Here is a 20047-nt window from a genome sequence, read left to right as displayed (position 1 = left end):
GTGTAGGAAAGGGCCTGTGATCACTTTCCATTTATAGTATCTTTATTGTTTAATACATAGACACAGAAAGAGAAGGAGGTGTTTAGTCTTACGGGTAAGCCTACTCTTGCAAATTATTCCTTTATCTTCTTTATATTTCTTCTGAATATTTTCTGTCAACATCTATCTCTCTCAGTGCTGCTTGGGTTAAAGCCAGTTGCTACCTTTTCTCAGTAAGAGTTAGGACATAATAATGGAGCAATGACCACTCTCTCCTCATGCACGTGGGCACGGTTCTGTGACCTATTTTCGGAAGCTGGTTAGATCTCACTTTACAAAGCTCTGGACATCCAGAGGTGATTGTCGTAGGCACATTGCTTCCCCAAATCCCCACGGAAAACCAGTGATCCCTCAGAGTTCTGAAACGTTTGTCCCGCTGTGCTTACATCTGTGTGGGATTCTTCTGCAACCTTATTACTCTGAGGTCACCTGGAAGTGATCTTTTTCCTCTTTGTTGTTTCATATAAAAATTACAGTTTTGTGACTCTGATGCAAATCTTATCATCTGCTTCCTTGCCTTCGGACTATCCAGAGTGCACCATGCTTCCTTTTTGAAACATGAAAGTTTTAGTGAAGCAAAGGTTATGTTATCTGGTGGAGTGATGCAAAGGCAAATGCAGTTTCATACTGTCTACTTTTAATGCTTATTTGCTGTAAATGTACAGTTAGGGAATTATGATGCATTCATTTTAGGGCTTGGTTTCTCGGCTTTTGCTTCTGATAGGCAGGATGTTCTAGTGACTGTCGTGCCCTGGGACTGAATTTTAATGGGCTTTAATTAGGAGGACATCTCAAACATTTAGCATTCTGTCCTTGCAGGGCTTAGGTTTTTAGGTTGATTTGTTTTTTATATAACTGATAATACAAGGATGTTAAAAGGCATACTTTTACATGTTAGAGCAGTGTTGCTTAAACTTGAGTCACCTGGAAAGCTTTTCAAAACACAGATTCATGGGTTCCTCCCCAGAGAATCAGATCTGCTAGGTCTTTGGTGGGGCCTGAGAATCTGCATTTTAACTCCCAGATGTGGGAGATGCCATGCTGCCATCAACAGATCACATTATAAGTCACACCAGGCTCATATGCATAGGTATGCATATAAAGAGCACATAGGAGCGTCTGGGTTCCCCCTCCTTTACCTAATTTAATCTCTTCTCTCCCCTGCAGCTTAATCTCTTCTTTTTCTCACTTTTTTAATTCATATGGATTTGCCCCATCATCTCCATGAGCCCAGAATTCTTACCAATGAGCATATCTTTAAATCAAAAAGCCTACTTTTAATAAGGAAGTGAAATATAGTGGCCAACTGTGAAAATAACTGCAATGGGGTCTAAAAAGGACCTTTTCCTCCCATATCCATCTTCTTCCGTGATAGTATTTTATGGAGATGGAGGAGGAAATGTGACTAGAGAGAGTTTTCTGTTCGTTTATTTGTTTGTTTTTAAAACGATGCCTTCTCACCAGAGGGGTGGTGCTTGTCATGCCCTTGAATAGCGGTCTCTAGAGTTGCATGATGCCCATCCATTTCATAAATAAGATTGTAGCATGCCTTCATGTGCCTGGCCTTCCATGGTCCACCTCACAGTTTCTCTCTGCGTACCCCATGAGTTTTGTTTTTTATGGTTTCAAGGCCTGTTGTTAATATAACAGTTTCTGCTCTTGCACATGCATGGACGTGAGCTGTTGTGAGCTGTAATTTCTTAGATTACAACAGAAGCATGCTTCATTGGGATAAACTGACCAAAAGATACCGATTCCTTATGAGTTAACACTCTTACCTGGGCAAAGAGGTGGGAGGACCAGAATAGGCTAGGCCACAAGTGCTTGAGGAAATTACATTGTGCGTGTTGCGTTGGCCAAAGGCATTCATTCTGTGTTACCCACTTTTCAAACTTTCATCTCAGAACAAATGGGGAAGGGAAATCCATATGAACCTTTAACAATTGTTTCTCAAACAACTTCTCAGTGCTGTTTTTCAATGTCTGTGCATATATTTGGGTAAAGAGTTGTCACCAAGGTTCTACCCATTGACCAGGTTTTGCTCACATCTGCTTCTCTGCCATGATTTCCATAGAAGTTATAGATTTGATGAATGACCAGGGTCCAATTCACGGTGAACATTAAGGAAGTTTCACGGACCCACTGCCTCCATATATAGACACACACACACACACACACGCAGAGACATGCACAACACACACACATACAGAAAATTGTAGCTGAGTCAGTAAATTGGAGTTTTTTCACCACTGCTGTGAAGTTTGGGTGACAGAACTGCAGAAATAGCATTGTTCCTGGTGCCTCCTGTAGTACCATGAGCATCCAGGTGCTGATTTTTAAAGACTGGCATCACCAGCTTCCTAAGTGCCTTAATCATTCATGGACTCCCCTTGCCCAGAGAATTTCCTCAGGGCAAACCCAGTTCTAGTTCATAGTGAAAAAGACTTTCTGAACTACTGATAATTCAAATACAGATTTTCATATTGTCAATAATTGATACATATCCTTGTGCCGATTAATTGTCATCATTATTATGACTGATTTGATAAATATTTACTCAAGAAAATGAAGTTTGCAGACTGCCCAAGAAATCTTTTCTTTATGTAAAAAAATATATAACGAAAATGAAACGATGTTTGCCTGTTTTAACCTTAGGGATTTTTGTTGTTGTTGTTGTTACTATTGTTTTTCTTTTTCGGCACCTAAGTTAGTATATTAACTATTTGAGTTATTTGGGTTTTTTGGAGGGTTTTTTTAGTTTTTGCTTTTGTTTTTCCTTTTTTTTCCCCAAAGATTTTTGACCTCACTTTTTATAGATATTTATGCCAAATCTCTCACCTGGGGTATGGGGACTAGAAGATAGTACAATTGACATGCACACCATTTTATGTATCCTTTAGCTTTTGAGGGAAAATATATGTCTGTGTGTGTGTGTATATATATATATATATATATATATATTCTGTATTCTCTTTCTAGTTCAGTGAGGGAAACCAAAGCATTCCCAAAGTTGGACTTTTTTGAAGTATATTTTAGGGAGAAAGACAGTAGGACAGTGAAATCCTATCTTTGTAACTGTAAATGTGATATTCTCAATATATCTTATTTTAGAAATTATGTACTTTAGTGATGTGTAATGCCCCAAGGGTGAGAAATGTCAACCTAAATGGGGTTATTTTCTCATCATAGCATCAGCGAGACCCTCGACTGAATGAAATTTTATTCCCATTTTATGATGCTAAAAGGGCGATGCAGATCATCGAGATGTATGAGCCTGATGAAGATTTGAAGAAAAAAGGTAATAAAAGTGAAAAAAGATAATTTTCTTTATTAAAGAAAAAGCAAGACTATATGCAGCTTTAAACATTCTTGGATTTTTAGTTAAAGACATCTTTAAATGCTTTGGAGCTCCCTAGAGCCAAGGATTTTTAATGGACTGATTTTTTTTTTCCCTGTTCTAAGTTAGTATAAATTTTACCTTACATCAGAATTTGCCCATGCTGCCTGAGGTATAATGTAAGTTTACTACATTATTAAACACATGGTAGTGATATTTTCCCCATTGTCCTCTCTTACATTCGATCTTTAGTATTGCCTAATGCTCAAACTGCAAAAATGCCCATACAGTGTCTGTTTGCAATCTTGGAAGGAATTTCACATCTTATAAAAGTTTATACCTTCTTTTTCTCCCTTTTGTTTTGCCAAGCCATGTAAATTTTAATACATGATTTGATGAGCCTTCCCATCATTAGACCTCTGTTATGGAATACAAATGCAACTGATAGGAAATTAAATGCTCAAGAATCAATTTAGCAAATTATTGGGGTTTCTGAACATTTGCCTCTTTCAATGAAACATTGGAAACAGTGTGCTGTCCATTCCAATATTTGACAAAGAAAAGGCATGGAGAGGGAACTGAAGATCAGTCTTATAGCAGTGGGAGGCTCCTGCAAAGGATGGGAGAGGTGATGCTACCATAATTGGACAGGAAGTCCTGAGAAAAGAGCTACCTGAGCTCCAGCCTCAGCCTTGTGTCCCAGTAGAGAGTTGAAGGGAGATTCAGGTTCAAGTTCTATCTCTCCAATGTGCCCCTGGGCATTAGGGCCTCCAGTTTCTGAGTTCTTTTTGCTTTGTATCTCAGTGAATGTGACTGAAAGGTTTGTATAATCTCTGGACCCACATAGAACCCGTGTATATGCATGCTGGCCCACCACAACACATGACCCACCCCTGATATTTTTCCAAGTCAAAAAGACATACACTTACACTTCCTGCTAGGGCCCCGAATACCTCCTTTCAGCAAGAGTGCTTCCTTATTTACCTTTCTACCAACACTCTGAGTATTACTATTTATTCTCCATTGCATGGGATTAAAGTGAAGGGAAGGGTGGCTTGATAGATAATATAGCACTATTTGATTGGATTCTTGTTGCTCCCCTGTCACTGTGTGACCTTGAGCAAGGGACTCTCTTCCTGGGCTTTGGTTTCCCTGCTTGTAACCTGGTGGAGCCCTTACAGTCATTCAACTAGTATTTCGCTCCCCTACTTTCATTTCTTAAAGTTTATAGAGGGCTGACTGGGTGCCAAGCAATGTGCCAGATGTTGGGGATTCAAAAACAAGTAAGGCAGTTGTGATCTGTTGAAGGACAAGGCTCAGCAGTTCCTTGGCAGTATGATAAATGTTAGGATAGAGGTGTCTCTCTCATTATTTTCAAAGTCCTTCCAGGTCCTAAAGTCTATGAAATTACATTGACACATATAAAAATCATAGCTTCACCATTTCACAAATGACAGAAATTTTAAAGTCTGCCATTCTTAAGTATGGGTGAGAATGTGGTGCAAAAGGCGTTATAAACTTCTGGGAAAAGCATAAATTGGTACAAACAACCACCTTTTTGAATAGTTTGGCAATAATTGGTAGAGTGGAAAATATGCCCCTCCTACAGCCCAGCCTTTCCACCTCCAGGTATGTAGGTAGCATCTCCCATCTCGTTCCCAGCTCTGGATGTCAGAGGAAGTGCCCTCACCCAAGTCAGTGCTTTTACATTTCTTTCTACACACGACTTTCAAATTCTCCACTCCTAAGCTCTAATTTCAACTATAGACCTGTGGTAGAATTCTCCATTTGGATACTGAATGGGCATTTCGAATGTATGTGTACAACATGTTTTGATTTTCCCTGCCCGTAGGCCTGTCCCCTTCTCAGCCTGGAAAATGGTACCATGGTTCACCCAGATTTCAAGCCAAAACTCTTGGAATCTTCCTTGCTTTCGTTCTTTCACATCACTTCTGATCCATCAGCAAAACCTACCAGATCTATCCTCAATAATTCCTGAATAAATCACTTCTCGCCATCTCTACCTTCATCGGACTCTCCAGGCCTACATCATGTCTTCCTGGACGATGCCAGTTGACTTTTAACTAGTCGTCTTCTTTCTACTCAGTGCTCTACAGTTTATGCTCCACACAGCAGCCAGACTAAACCTTTAAAAACTAAATCTAATCATGTTATTCCACTCTTCAGAACCCTCCAAAGGCTTCCCAACACATTTAGAGTAAAATCCACAGTACTTAGCAAAGACTTCAGTCTAACTGATGTAGCTTTTGGCTTCCTCTCCAGCCTCATTTCTAACTACCTTTCCCCTCAGTCACACACTCCTGCATCAAGGCCTTTGCACTTGCTGATCCTTCTACCTGGGATGATTCCCCAGATTGCATGTGGCTTGCTACCTATTCGTGAATGTGACCTCCTCAGAAGGGCTTTTGCTGGCCACGTATCTAACACAGCATCCTGGTCATCCTTGATCACCTTCATTCCCCGCTTTCTATTTCCTTCTAGCACTTGCATGATATTACATTATACTTATATTTATTTGCTAATTTATTTGTTCTCTTTCTCATAATACGTTTCATGAAGGCTGGGCGTGTCTGTTTCTCCCATCACTCCATCTGTCCCAGTGCCTTAAAAAGTACTTGCTCTTAGAACGGATGTGTGTGCCCAAGGAGATAGGTACACAGATTTTTATTGTAGTATGTTTATTTATAATTAGAAATTACCTAAATACCCATCAACAGAATCGTTGACAATAAATGGGTATATTCATACATGGATCTACTCTACATTCTACAATCCTATGTACTGCCACTACACATACTACTGTACATTATTCAGGGAAAAATAAATGACCAAAAGCTATTTATACGAACTGAATAAGTTCTAAGAAAATGTAAAAATAGCAAGTTGCATATGCAAATAGTGGAATATCTTCTATATAAGCTTTTAAATACAACTGCCTATTTGGTTAAAGGCGTATGTAGTGGAGTTACAAAGCTGTTTTGAGAATGTTCAATACAAAAAGTTGGGAGTGGTTGTCTAAAAGGGAGTAGAAAGAGGGACTGCATGCAGTAGGATGGAGGGTGGGAGCACAGGGTGCTGCAAAGGCATCTGTAATTACGTATTCCTCTGAAAAATGTAAAAAAATAAGGTAAAATGTTACAAAGCTGTGGTGTGGGCCCATAGTTATTTATTATGCTATATCATCTGTACTTTTTTATAAGCTTGAAATCAGTTTATAACTTGCCAATGCTTAAATAAAAACAAAAAGCTGAGATGGTCAATGGTTGACAGGGTAAGAGATGTAGAAATGTTGATCGCTTTTTCTGAGACCACGGGGGACCTGCCCTGTGTCAGAAAGGAGCCACATTTCAGTGATAACTGAATACTCTTCTCACCAGTCCCACACCCTGTTTCATAGATAAAAGAGGAGAAATGAATTGTTGAAACCCAGAGAGGCTGCTCATCCCTTCTCTGATCCAGTGAGAACAATAGTGCCCTACAGTTGCAGGTTTTCCACTTGAGCCCAACGTGGGGCTTGAACTCATAATCCTGAGATCAAGACCTGAGCTGAGATCAAGAATCAAATACTTAACCAGCTGAGCCACCCAGGCACCCCTGTTTTCCACTATTTTAAGAGCCCCTCTCGTATGTATTCTTCTTTACCATTTATGACAGTCCTGGAAAGCAGATGTGGCCAGGATTTCCCCCCATTTGACATAAGAGGAGGTTGAGACCCAAGAACATAAGGAGCGAGTGGTAGAAATGGAACTGATGAAGGTCCCCTTGACCCCTGGTCACCACGGCTCCTGGGGCTGCACTTCTGAGCTCAGGGAATCGTGTGCTTCTGCCATCCTACTTACAAAAGCAGAACACCACCTGTCTTTTGGAATGCATTAGGTTACTTGTAATGTGCAGCTCTTATTTTGTTCAAGTTCTGAAGGATGAAGGTCCTTGGGAACGAGAATGAGAAGTTTTTACTCTTGATTAAGTTGCCTCAATTTTCAAGAAGAAAAACGTGAGAGGTGTATCTTCCGAGCCACATGTCTACTAGCTGTTCTTTTTTTCCCTTAGGCCTCATATCAAGTGATGGGTTTTGCAGATATCTGATGTCAGATGAAAATGCCCCAGTCTTCCTGGATCGTTTAGAACTTTACCAAGAAATGGACCATCCTCTGGCCCACTACTTCATCAGTTCTTCCCATAATACCTATCTCACGGGCCGACAGTTTGGCGGGAAATCTTCAGTAGAAATGTACAGACAGGTTCTCCTGGCTGGTTGCAGGTCAGAAACTCAGGACAGCTTTTTTTTTTTTTTTTATTTTTATGATGCCCTTCAATTTAATTGACCTTTCTCTAAAAAAAAAAAAAAAAAAAAAAAATAGGACGCAGTATTCAGAATGAAAAAGACCTTTTTCCTTCCCTTTAATTGATTATCCTGGTCATATAACCTTGAAAAAGAAAATCTCTGCTCCAGAAAGTTCTAGAATCCTCCTTTGGGCCAAAAGACATTTTTTACTGTAAATTTTAATTATCATCCCCTTTTGATCAAAATTGCAAAAAAATTTTTTTCAAGAAGTCATGCTAAGTTTCTTATTGGTCTGAAACATTTGCAAATTTAGCTCTACTTAATGTTAAAAGTTCTAAAATGCCATTCTCTGAGAATAAAGATTATTGAAAATGGTTTTTCTTCTATGGAAATAGGCAAATATTTGAGGTTTAAAATATGGAAAAAATGCTGAAAGTGAAAAATAAGAAATGTAGTTACATGATGATATTTTTTCTTGGTTACCATTAACCATACCTTACTTTTTAATAACTCACTATTTTTTGTGTATGGAGAGACACTAAGGAAATGACATCACTACTTCTGTCTCTGAATACTTGACACAATGAGAACATTTTCTTTTATGGCCGAAGTTACATCATTTCACCTAACAAAATTTTAAAAATTGTTCTTTAACATCATCTAAAACCCAGCCCGTATTCAGATGTTCCCATTTGTCCCCAAATTGTCCTTCATTGTACCTTTGTCATGACTGGAATTTCAGCCAGAACTTCACTGGTGGTTGTATCTCCTAAGTCTGTCTTAATCTCTGACAGTTCCTTTTTGATGACACCAGCGTGATAAAGAATATAATGTGATTTTGGCCTAATACTCCATGAAATAATCATGTTACTTAACTCAGTCCATGTTCTACTTCTTTAAGAAAACAACTTATTTTGATGTGTCTTCTTTTAATTTGCACACACACACTATTTTATTATAAGGGTTCAATATTGTAATTTCACTGTGTGCCTAGATGTGTTGAACTTGACTGTTGGGATGGAAAAGGTGAAGACCAAGAACCAATAATAACTCATGGAAAAGCAATGTGTACAGATATCCTTTTTAAGGTAAGTTTCAAAATAGCCATAGTCTTTTCCAGACTATCATAGAGATAGATGGAGTGGAGAAAACAGGTTATTCATTTTCTCAAGTGTTTTGCTTTCATATTCCTTTCCCCCAGTTTTGAAGAGAAAGTCAAGAAAACTGTTTTCTCCACTTCATAGCACCATCTTTTTCTAACTTTGCTGCTTTCATATGGTGACAGCACCATATAATGAGGTTTCTCTGCCAGAGTCCCCAGACTCTAATTACTTTAAAAACAGCCTTCTGTTTTCTTGCTTACTTTGCATTCTTTCTGAAGGACTTCCAATGGGCGTAAAAAGATAAATAGAATGCATAAAATCAAATAGATTATAAATAGTGCCTGTAAGAGCAAGGAGCTAAGTGAGTGAGGTGAGAGTTTATGAATCCTCCATAAGAAGTCCTATAAACTGCCAAGCCATGCCACAAATGGGCTCCAGACTTTCTAGAATTTAGTGCAAGGAGAGAAACATGATGATCCACAAGATCTGTAAACTAGAAACAGAGCCATTGATCCAAAGAAGCATAGTTTTTCCTGGTCCTGATGCCAGAGAAGACTTTTCCCCAAGGACCCTCAAAGAGAGGCATCTGCAGTTTTACAGACAGACATTTCAGTAATGGCCTTTTGGTGATCTCTATGTACAGTTTGAAGGTTAGTTTCTTACAACACTCCTCAATATGCTCCAATGATAGCCTGCCAAAAGACAAGTCAAAAAATGAAATTCTGTGGTTGGCCAATATTCAGGTACATCTGTCTCTGTCAGTTTGGTGCAATTTGGAATAGTTATTGCAACATCTGGAGCAGTGGTTCTCAATCCTGCCTACATGTGGGAAGTCACCAGAGGTATTTGTAAAAACAGATGCCTAGGCCCTTTACCCATAACACTCCATGCACATACCATTTCTCTTAGCCAGATGTTGGTGAATGTTGAGCATCAGTGAATTCAAGATTATGTTCCCTGAGAAGGAATTATACTCCCTGAGAAGTATCAAGAATATATTCAAGTGGGAAGCCATGAGTTTGCACAGCCAACCAAACTGACAGGAAGGGTTGTCCTCTTTAGAGAATTAAGGAGCCTAATAAGGAAGCTTAACTGAAAAGAAGGCTATTTCTTCTCAGCTCAGAGGTGAGCAAAGGAGAACCCATGGGCAGAGCCAAAATTTTCCTCAGGGACTTAATTCTTGATCAACTCAAGTGGACAATCAAGGTCACAGGAGTTTTCACCTGTGAAGAAGCTTTAAGCAAGAATAAAGGACTTAACCATAAGGATGCTCACTAAAATACTCCAGGATTATCTAACCCAAGGCATTAGATGGGTTTCAAATGGACTTCCCTAGATTTCTGTAAAATTTTTTTTCCAATTTAACTGAATTTTTCCTGTGGTTAACGATAAGCCAGTAAGAATTTGGAGATTTTTACCAAATATGATGCTGTGGTTGTAGAAACATCAGTTTGAAACCATGCTTTCTAAAGCTAAGCAGAGAGCAAGGTCAGCCATCTGTGGGAAGGATATGCTCAGCTCATTCAAAGGTTGTTTCAAATGACTGAGCTTCCAGTTCAGAGAGAGGCATCCAGAACACCTCCTGTTTAACCTCACATGTTGCTTGATCAAGGAGAGCACCCTCCCTCGTCACCTCCTCCCCCCCATTTTCATCAGGCTAATAAGAAACAAGGGATGTTGCAAATGTCACAGGAATCTTCATCGAATTAATGAAATGTAGCCAAAACCTCACCTGCTTTTCAGCAAGAAAGATGAGCTCTGAACCTGTCTTGTCAGGTAATTGAGCAAGGAACCAGCATGCCATTGAGATGAAATTTCTTGCCAGTTAACAGCGCCATAATGTTGGAGAAGCCAAAGTTAGCTTTGAAAAAAATTGTCGTTAACCATTAGTTGCGCCTGGGTCTAACCACAAGGAGACTCCACCTGTAAAGGTATCAAGGTGAATGGGTTCTCCAGGTCTTAATTGCCAGAACTGACATTTGGAAAAGCTGAAATTAATAGTCTCTGAATGGTTTCAGGTAACTTAATTTATTTTTTTGGTCTTCTAACTCTTTTTTGTCTTTAAAGGATGTTATTCAAGCCATCAAGGAAACCGCATTTGTCACATCCGAATATCCTGTAATTCTCTCCTTTGAAAATCACTGCAGGTATAATGATGCGTTCTACTTGAAGTATCTATTACTCAATCCCCACTGCTGCTCTTCATCTTTTTAAATAGCTGAATAGTTTTGGGAAGTGGTAAGGACACTTGGTCTTATGCAAAAAAAAAAAAAAAAAAGAGGGAGGGAAAAAACCCCCAAATCACTACCCCCACCACCACCTCCAAAAAAAATACAAAGGGAAAAAAACAAGTCATCTTGATGTGTTTTAGAGATGCTTCCTCTAAAAGGTGAGAGATCAGGACACCTTGCTCAAAGTTCCACTAAGTTGGAAGATTTGGCAGTGGATTTGAAAGCAGACTTGATGAACTTGAAAGCCATTTTTTATTGTTTGCCAGCTCTTATTTTGGGGGGTAAAATCTACTTTTCAAACTATACCAGTTAAAGTCTGTGGTATGTAACCGAGCATCTCACCTAGCATCAAGAGGACAGGCGTGGATTTTGCAGAGTGGGAGTTTTTAATCACCTAGGAATGGATGTTTCTTATTCTTGGACGGTTAATGGATGTTTGAATTTACAAATGCCAGTGTTCTCTCTCTCCAGCAAATATCAACAGTACAAGATGTCCAAATATTGCGAAGATCTATTTGGGGATCTCCTGTTGAAACAAGCACTTGAATCACATCCAGTATGTATTTTTAGCAAACCATATTTCTAACCTGAATGGATTTGTTTTGAAATTCATTTCTAAAGGGTCAAGTAGTGCTAGAGGACTAAAGATCTTCATATTTATTTAAATTCATTGGTATGGAAAGCTTTCGTGCTTCGGACAGATGTGTAGAGAAACATAAAATAAACATCTGGTTCAATTTAATTTAGAAGGTCTCGAGGTCTTTATGGTTTTTGAATCTCAGTTGTAAAGTTTTATAAAATGCCCAGTGGCCAGGAGTCTATACTCAGCATTTGTTCTCAACAATTGTATGATAGAATCATCTACAAGGACTATTAAAAATACCTTTGCCAGGGCCCCACTCAGAAATTCTGAGTTAATTGATCTGAGTAAGGCCTGAGCATGGTGTTTTTAAAAAACCCTCCATGTGAATCAAATGTGCACATAGGGTTCAGCACCCATGGGAGCCCATTGCTGTGAGAAGTCCCCTAAACTGAAGTCACAGGAGCCTGAAGTTCAGGCTCCCAACTCCAAAACAAATATTGGGGGTGCCTGGGTGGCTCAGTCGGTTGAGTGTCCGACTCTTGGTTTTGGCTCAGGTCATTATCTCGGGGTCGTGAGATGGACCCCCATGTTGGCCTCCACACCCAGTGCAGAGTCTGCCCGAGAGCCTCCCCCCCACACTCGTGCATGCACCTGTATGCGTGCTGTCTCTCTCTGTCAAAGAAATAAAGTCTCTAAAAAAAAAAAAAAAAAAAACGAAAAAAACCCAAATACTTGGAAAATATTATACATCCATTTTTTTGAGCTTCATTTTTACACCCGCAAATTGCTTCATACAGCAAAGAACTTTTAACCTGTGGCCCACAGATAGGCTTTGTGAGGTCTGTGACCTCATTCTAATTGCGTACCATTTTTTTTTTTTTTGTATATAATTATTCCAGAGAGTTCATCACATTTTTGCAAGGATCCATAACCTCCAAGTGGTGAAGATCCACTGTGCCAAGATGTTATGAGTAGTAAGAGAGCTAACGGGATTAAGTATAAAGTACTTTGCAGTAGTAAAAAAAAAAAAAAAAAAAACTGGAAAAAAAATCTAGGACACAAGGATATTTGCATCCTTTGCACCCACCCCCGATTGTCTTCAGCCTATGGATGCCATGCTGCAGGCTCCCTGCCCCTGTCCGTGCAGCATTCCCTGTTTTCCCTGCACGCTGGCCTGACTTTTGGCTGCCAGTGCCTGAAGCTTTTCCTGTGAGGTGGGGTGCTCTGGTCCCCGGAGCCTGCTCTGCCCATATGCGAAAGACAGGCCAGAAGTGCTGGAGAGCTCACACCCCTCTCCCTTGGCCCTCTCATTCGGCAGGAGGAACAGCTCCAGAGCAGTCAGGCTCCCCAGCCGGACCACATGCCTGCCCCCTCGGTGATAACTTGTCTGATAACACCCCCTTGGGGTTGGCTGCTTGCCTTCTTTTTCTCACTTTCCCACCCCCTGTTGGACATTCCTGAGGCTGCTGCCCAAATAGACTATGGGACTATTCACATCCTTGTCTCAGAGACTGATTCTGAGGGAACCCAGACTAAGAAACGGCCCTGATTTTTTAATTTTAGTTTTACTTAGGCCCTCTGTTTGCTTTTCCGACTGGGCTAAGGTGCTTGCTTCTGTGGAAAGACCCCGGTATGTTTCGTAGAGTGATATGCACGTACATGATAAGTGTTGTAGGGAGGGTAGATGAATACACATGGGAGTAAGACCTCCCTGAAGTAAAAAGCTTTCAGTCTTGAGGGGGGCTGTGGGGGAGACACAGAACACACAGGTAAAACTATAGCTACAAAGGAAGATGGCCTGTGACCTATTGAATACTTACTAGAGATAGCCAGGTTCAAGAGAGATCACTGGAGAATGAACCAGTTACAGCAGGCTTTGGAAGGAAGCAGAATTTTGGCAAGAGCTTTGAGGCAACACAGACATAGGAATGCACAGTGCTTTGCATGTAATAAGTAGTAAAAGGATTACTTTTGGGAAAAAATGAATGGATGCATGGAAAAGATAGGTGGGTGGTTGGGTGGGTGGGGGCATACATGGATGCATGGGACAATGGGGAATGGGTGGCTAGATATGGCATAGTTGCATGGGTCAGAGGTAATAGAATAAAGGACTTCGCTTTTGCAGACATAAATCCAAGCAAACGAAACCACAGTAGAGGTCAGGTTTCAGTAATTGACCACTCCCTTCTTGATTCTCTTACTGAACCTACAAAACACAATCCCAAGTATTGGGGTTACATCAGCCTACTGAGTAAACAGGCTTCCTAATACAGCTGAACACTTGGGGGGATCAGGGGAGCCCTTGACTTCTGCCTGGGAAAGCAGTTCTGACCTTAGCTATCACAATGACCCCTTATACTTTACCCAATATATAAAAGGAGCAAGACCTGAAGTTGAGCAGGAGCCCTCCCCCAACAGCACCCCAGGTCAGACCCAGCTCCCGCTGGGGAAGGTAGAGTGGCTCTGCATAGCTCTGGGAGACTGTGGATGTCAAGTTTGCAGTCTAAGGCAGAGTTGCATGCAGTAGGCTGATTGGGGTTGGGGAATGAAAACATAAAACTATGCGGACTGCCATCTAGTGGATGTTGGGCTGTATAACAGGCCTCCATGCTCTGGGCTGGGAATGAAACAGAAGAAGCACATCATTAATTCAGCCTTTTCTGTTTATCTCTAGCTTGAACCAGGCAGGCCCTTACCATCCCCCAATGACCTCAAAAGAAAAATACTCATCAAAAATAAACGGCTGAAACCTGAGGTTGAAAAAAGTAAGTCAAAGACACACACCAATGATGAAGCATACACTCATTGTGTGTTTGGACAATTCAGCTGTCTAAAATGAAATCTATTTTAAAACCACTGATGTGGGGGAGGAAGGGAGCATAGCAGTGTTGCATATACTTTTCAGAGTGAAGTGGCCACATTGACATTTAAGTGTAGGTTCTTGCAGTGGGAAAAACATATTCATATATTCATAGGATACAGGATTTGGAATGATCCCAAGGCAAAATGAGAAGAAAGTGAAAGAGGAACTATAGAATTTATCAAGATAGAAGGAACCAGCGTTTTATCATTTAGTATGCTTTAAAGTCCTCTTAAAAGCCTTCCTTTTGCAGTTTGCCTTTGTGAGATACACATATCTAGGGATCCTAGGTGAATGTGTGAATGTGTATATGTGTGGAGAGAGAGAAATGATTTTATATTTTCCCTGGAGATTTTTTTTGAAAATATTTCCTTTCGGCCAATCTCTTAATTCAATGAATTGGTAGCATTAAATATTGGTATGATTACATTGTGTTTTTACCCTAGGTATTCTAAGTTTTATTTTTTTGAATTTAAATTCAATTAATTAACGTATAGTGTATTATTAGTTTCAGAGGTAGAGTTCAGTGAGGCGTCAGTCTTATATGACACCCAGTGCTCATTACATCACTTGCCCTCCTTAATGTCCATCACCCAGTTACCCTATCCCCACACCTGTCCCCTCCAGCAATCCTCAGTTTGTTTCCTATGATTAAGAGTCTCTTATGGTTGGCCTCCCTCTCTGATTTCATCTTGTTTCATTTTTCCCTCCCTTCCCCTATACTCCTCTGTTATGTTTCTTAAATTCCACATATCAGTGAGATCATATGGTAATAACCTTTCTCTGACTGATTTCACTTAGCATAATACACTCTGGTTCCATGCACGTCGTTGCAAATGGCAAGATTTCATCTTTTGATGGCTGAGTAGTATTCCATTGTGTGTGTGTGTGTGTGTGTATATATATATATATATATACTGCATCTTCTTTATCTAAGTTTTAAATTATAGTAATTATTATTTATTACAGAAGGAATACCATAGGAAAATGAAAACAACAAAGAAAAATATAAGAAAATAATAAAATAGCACTGAGTTATATATTTTACACATAGATACATGTACTATAGCTACATGTTTAGACATACATTTTTGATAAAACTGGGATCATGTTAAATATACTGATTTTTTTATTATCTTTAATTCAACCAATTGAATATACTTACATTCCTACTACAGTTACTACATACTAACTTTTAATGTATGAAACACTGCAGAATTTATTATGTGGGATATGCTACCATTTAGCTGGTCCCAAATTGATGGATTTTCATTTTACTGTAAAAACAGTGATAAACCTGTGTCAATGTTCATTTTGTACGTTTGCGCAGCTTCTCCTTGGAATCAGTTGGTGCAATTCAAGTTGGTTGGCCAAAGCATATATACATTTTATATTGTGGTGCATCTTGTTATACTGTCTGTCAGAAAAATTGTACCAATTTACACTCTCACCAAAATACAGGAAAATGCCTGTTTCCCAGTGATATTCTTACTGCTGGCATTTGGCCATCTTGTATGTGTGTGTGTCTGACTGGTAGAAGGAAAACGGGACTGTGGTTTTTTGATAGTTATGTTTTTAGTAAGTAGTTTCTTGATATATCATTATCGATAACATGCTTCTATATCTTTTTCCATTTCCAAAATTCTTTCGTGGATCTTACTGATGTAAGAGCTTTCTGTAGAGGATAATAATCTCAGGTCTATCAGTCACAGACATTTTTGTCCTGAAGTTGTGTCAGTCTCCAGTGTGCATGTCTTTTACATCACTTTAATATCATCGGTCTCCAAAACATGGGCTTTTGTCGCCAAGCCTAAATCCTTTTCAGTGACTGAGCCTTCCTCTCAAACATAGGACCAGAACTTTGGGCATTTCACCCACACTCCCATAGTTCCTTCATCAAGTGTAGACAATGTGACAGTTGCACGTCCCGTGAGAAGTCCAGCCAGCAGGTCCAGGTGAGACAGTGGCCTTAGGAACATAGCCATGAGGAGCTTAGACAATACATTCCCTTCTCAGTGTTGATCTTAGGACTCCGGCTTTGCAAATCATCTAGCATCTGTCACCATCTCCTTCCTGTTGGTTTTGAATAACAGAACAGCTCGAGGCTTTGAAAAGCATGATGGAAGCTGGAGAATCTGCCACTCCAGTTAGCATCCTCGAGGATGATAATGAAGAGGAGATAGAAAGTGGTGAGTTGGTTTTCTTTTAATTTATGTGTCACAAAAATACTTTTTTAAAAAAGTTTATCTTTAAGTACTCTCTACACCCAATGTGGGGCTCAAACCCATGACCCCGAGATCAAGAGTCGCATGCTCTCCAACTGAGCCAGCCAGGCGCCCCACAAAAATATTTCTTAAAATAAGAAAAACATGAGTTTGTCTCCATGGACTCTTTTATATAATGTGATGGCTTAATTCTTATTAGTCAAGTGTGTATTCATGCACCAAGCTTTAATCTTTTGGTATTTTTTGGTATTTTTCCAAATGTTCCTTCCAGTTTACCTGGGCACTAGATTTTTGTGGCTTAATCATCTCCCTTCCTGTTGTGCATTCAGCTGCTCAGCAGAAATTCACAGCCAGAGAATCCTTGCTGTAGAAGGCAAGGGGTTGGAATAAAAAGAACATTTTGCAATCCCTTCCTATAAACAAAAGCATAAACTTCAAGGTTGTTAATGATGATAGTACTAAGGCAAGTTACAAGGAAAGGAACATGAGTAGGGACCCTCAGGTAAATGATGGGTTTGTGTGCACACACAAATGAACTGGAAATTCAAAGCCAGTATTAAAATTTCAAGTTGAAATTCTTTCAAATAACCAGCTCACCAGAATTATCAATATACGTAGGTAATTTTAGCAAAGGTAGCCTTGCTTAAAATATTTGAATATTTGCTACTAGCTTCTATTTTACTTGGGCCATATAGCCACAGCCATAATATTTGGTTTTAAATGGGTCTTTTGAAAGGTTTGGAATGTTTTAGAAAATTATTTCTCCACTATGTGGTATGAAAATTGATTAGCAAAATGACTTGGCTTTACATTTTGTGTCTACTGGTTGGACAGTGCCTTGGATTTATGTAGTGGTTTGGGGCTAAATAATGTAGAAACACTAGCAGAAACTCTCTTCACTTACTATATAAACATCTGAAATATACGAGTAGACTTTAGGAAAGTTTGATACTATAGGGGAAAACCTGAAAGCTATGAGAATTAACTAATCTCAATAATAAAAATGGCTTAATAAAGATGGCTCACTATGGAACAGACTTCACCATGATGGTGTGTGTTGCATGTCCAAACCAGGGGTTCAACTCCACTCCCAGAGAACAGGCATACTGACTTACTTTCATAGGTTGTATATGGCAGGGAGTGTCTAGGAGGGTGAAGATACCTGGAGTTATTTAATTGGTGACGGTTACAATGATCTATTACTGTGTAACCACCCCAAAATCTAGAGGCTTAAAAAACCACTTTATTACTTTCTCTCATAGTTCTGTGGGGGCATCTGGACTCCCACTGGTGCTTCTCCCTCAAGTTTCTCATGCATTTGCAGGCAGATGACATCCAGAGCTAGAGTCATCTGAAGGTTTGGTTGGGTCGGTTGTCCCAGATGGCCCACTCCTGTGGCTGGCAGTTGCCGTGGGGAGCTCAGCAGGGTCTGAGGACCAGAGCACCTCCATGTGTCCTGTCCATGTGGTTTGGGCTTCTCACAGCATGGTGGCCAAGTTTCTAGATGGAGCAACCTGAGAGCCAGTGTTCCAAGAGGCAGAATGCGGAAGCTGCTAAACTACTTTAAGAACTATGCCCAGAATTGGCCCATCATCATTGCCTGTATATTTTGTTCATCAAAGCAAAATTAAGGCCCGCCCAGGTTCGAGGGGGTGGGTGAGTAGCAAGATCACATTCTAGAAGAGCATGTAGGAGAGCAGATATTGGAGCTGTCTTTGGAAAATGCTGTCAACCACGATGCCTATTATTTCACTTTTTTGTTTTTTTTTTTTGCAAATAATAAACCTAAACACGATTTAAGAATAAAATACTGAAAGGAATATTATTTGAAAAGGTCAATAAAATACTTCAAAAATTTGAAAAGATGAATATTATAACATTTTAGATGTTATTAGATCCTACAATCCAGTAAAACAAACTGCAGAATACTGGACTGAATTAACAAGGAAAATAATAATATGAATAGCAACCACCATTGCTGTACTAACTGTGAACGAAGCAGTTTGCATCACCACCTTATCTTTATATGGCCCAATGAAATAGGTGTCATTACACTCATTTTTCAGAAAAGGAAGTTGAAGCTTAGAGAGGTAAACATAGTCTGCACATGACCCCACAGCTGGTGTACAAGGGCACTAAGATTCAATCCCAGAATTGCCTGACTCCAGGTTCAAGACCTTTTTTACCTTACAATACTGCCCTTCTAATATACAGGAATACAAAGGGAACACAAATACACAAATGTAACTGATGATAGTCAAAGATGTGAAATTTCTTGAACACACACTAACCAAAGATGAGGGTCAGTGTGATTCCACTTATCATCCTTAAGGGTACTTCCCACCTTTTATGCATATGTTCATTATTCCTACAAAATATTTGGCTCTGATGGCTCCCATGTTGTTCAGTGAGAACAGAAATAATCATGTGGGATAGCATACATGTAGAAAATTAGCTGAGAGGACAAAATCATCCACTTGAATTTCTGTTTAAGTGTATACAGGTTTCTGCTTTACCAGTTACATATTCTTAGTTTCCCTCAGTGATGCCTGGCTTAATTCTGGTCAACCAGTTGGCTATAATTACCCCAGTGTCACAGTACGATCCTACTATACATGAATGACTAGAGTCTCTAAATACTTCAACACAGCAGGCAAGAGGAAACCAAGCATAGCTCGAAAGGGTACCCTGCCTGGAGGCTGTAGAAAATAGAAAAGCCCTTAGTCAATGAAAGCATGTGCCCATTCATTAGGCAGGATTTAGATTCAGAAGGACACGTGGCTTCCAGGACTGTAGTGACAAGCAGTGGGGAATGCCAAAACTGTGGTTGTGGGTATGTCTGTGCATCCTTGCACAATCAAGGGATGGCAACATTCATTCATACAACTCTTTTTCTTTTTAAAAGATTATTTATTTATTTGAGAGAGAGCACACATGCAAGAGAGAGAGAGAGGTGGGGGAGCAGAGGGAGAGGGACAAGCAGACTCCATGCTGAGTGTGGACCCCAATGCAGGGCTCGATCTCAGGACCCCGAGATCAAGACCTGAGCCAAAACCAAGAGTCAGACACTTAACCAACTAAGCCACCCAGGCACCCCTTTTCATACAACTTTTTTAAAGTCAAGACTCTACCACTTGTATGGAACACGTTCCTTGACTTCAAGTAGTTTATATCTGGCTGGCCAGGTTAGAATTAGAGATATATGAACTGGAAATTTACTAATAATGTTGGGAAGTTTCAAAATCTTGGTTACAGACTATAGGTCATAGAAATCCAGTGGTCATGGAAACTCAGTGTCATGTTAAGAGCACTGTGCTAAGAATCCAGAGAAATCTAGGTCCATATCTTACTCTGTGACCTTGG

General features: G+C 39.8%; 1 protein-coding gene across 8 annotated transcripts in view; it reads left to right on the top strand.

Annotated features, from left to right (window-relative positions):
* The window catches only part of PLCB4 (phospholipase C beta 4), a 410588-nt gene that overhangs the window by 319504 nt on the left and 71037 nt on the right, over window positions 1-20047 (top strand). For all 8 annotated transcript variants that reach the window (XM_035005855.1, XM_035005853.1, XM_035005852.1 and 5 more), the window contains 7 exons: window positions 3229-3337; window positions 7448-7658; window positions 8677-8770; window positions 10853-10932; window positions 11488-11572; window positions 14274-14364; window positions 16553-16648. In XM_035005855.1, the coding sequence (XP_034861746.1) occupies window positions 3229-3337; window positions 7448-7658; window positions 8677-8770; window positions 10853-10932; window positions 11488-11572; window positions 14274-14364; window positions 16553-16648 (766 nt within the window). The remainder of the gene's footprint in view (window positions 1-3228; window positions 3338-7447; window positions 7659-8676; window positions 8771-10852; window positions 10933-11487; window positions 11573-14273; window positions 14365-16552; window positions 16649-20047) is intronic.

This window comes from Mirounga leonina, unplaced genomic scaffold (assembly GCF_011800145.1).
Source record: "Mirounga leonina isolate KUSES-001 unplaced genomic scaffold, KU_Mleo_1.0 Mir_150, whole genome shotgun sequence".
NCBI lineage: Eukaryota > Metazoa > Chordata > Mammalia > Carnivora > Phocidae > Mirounga > Mirounga leonina.
This window is presented reverse-complemented; position numbering and strand designations above follow the sequence as displayed.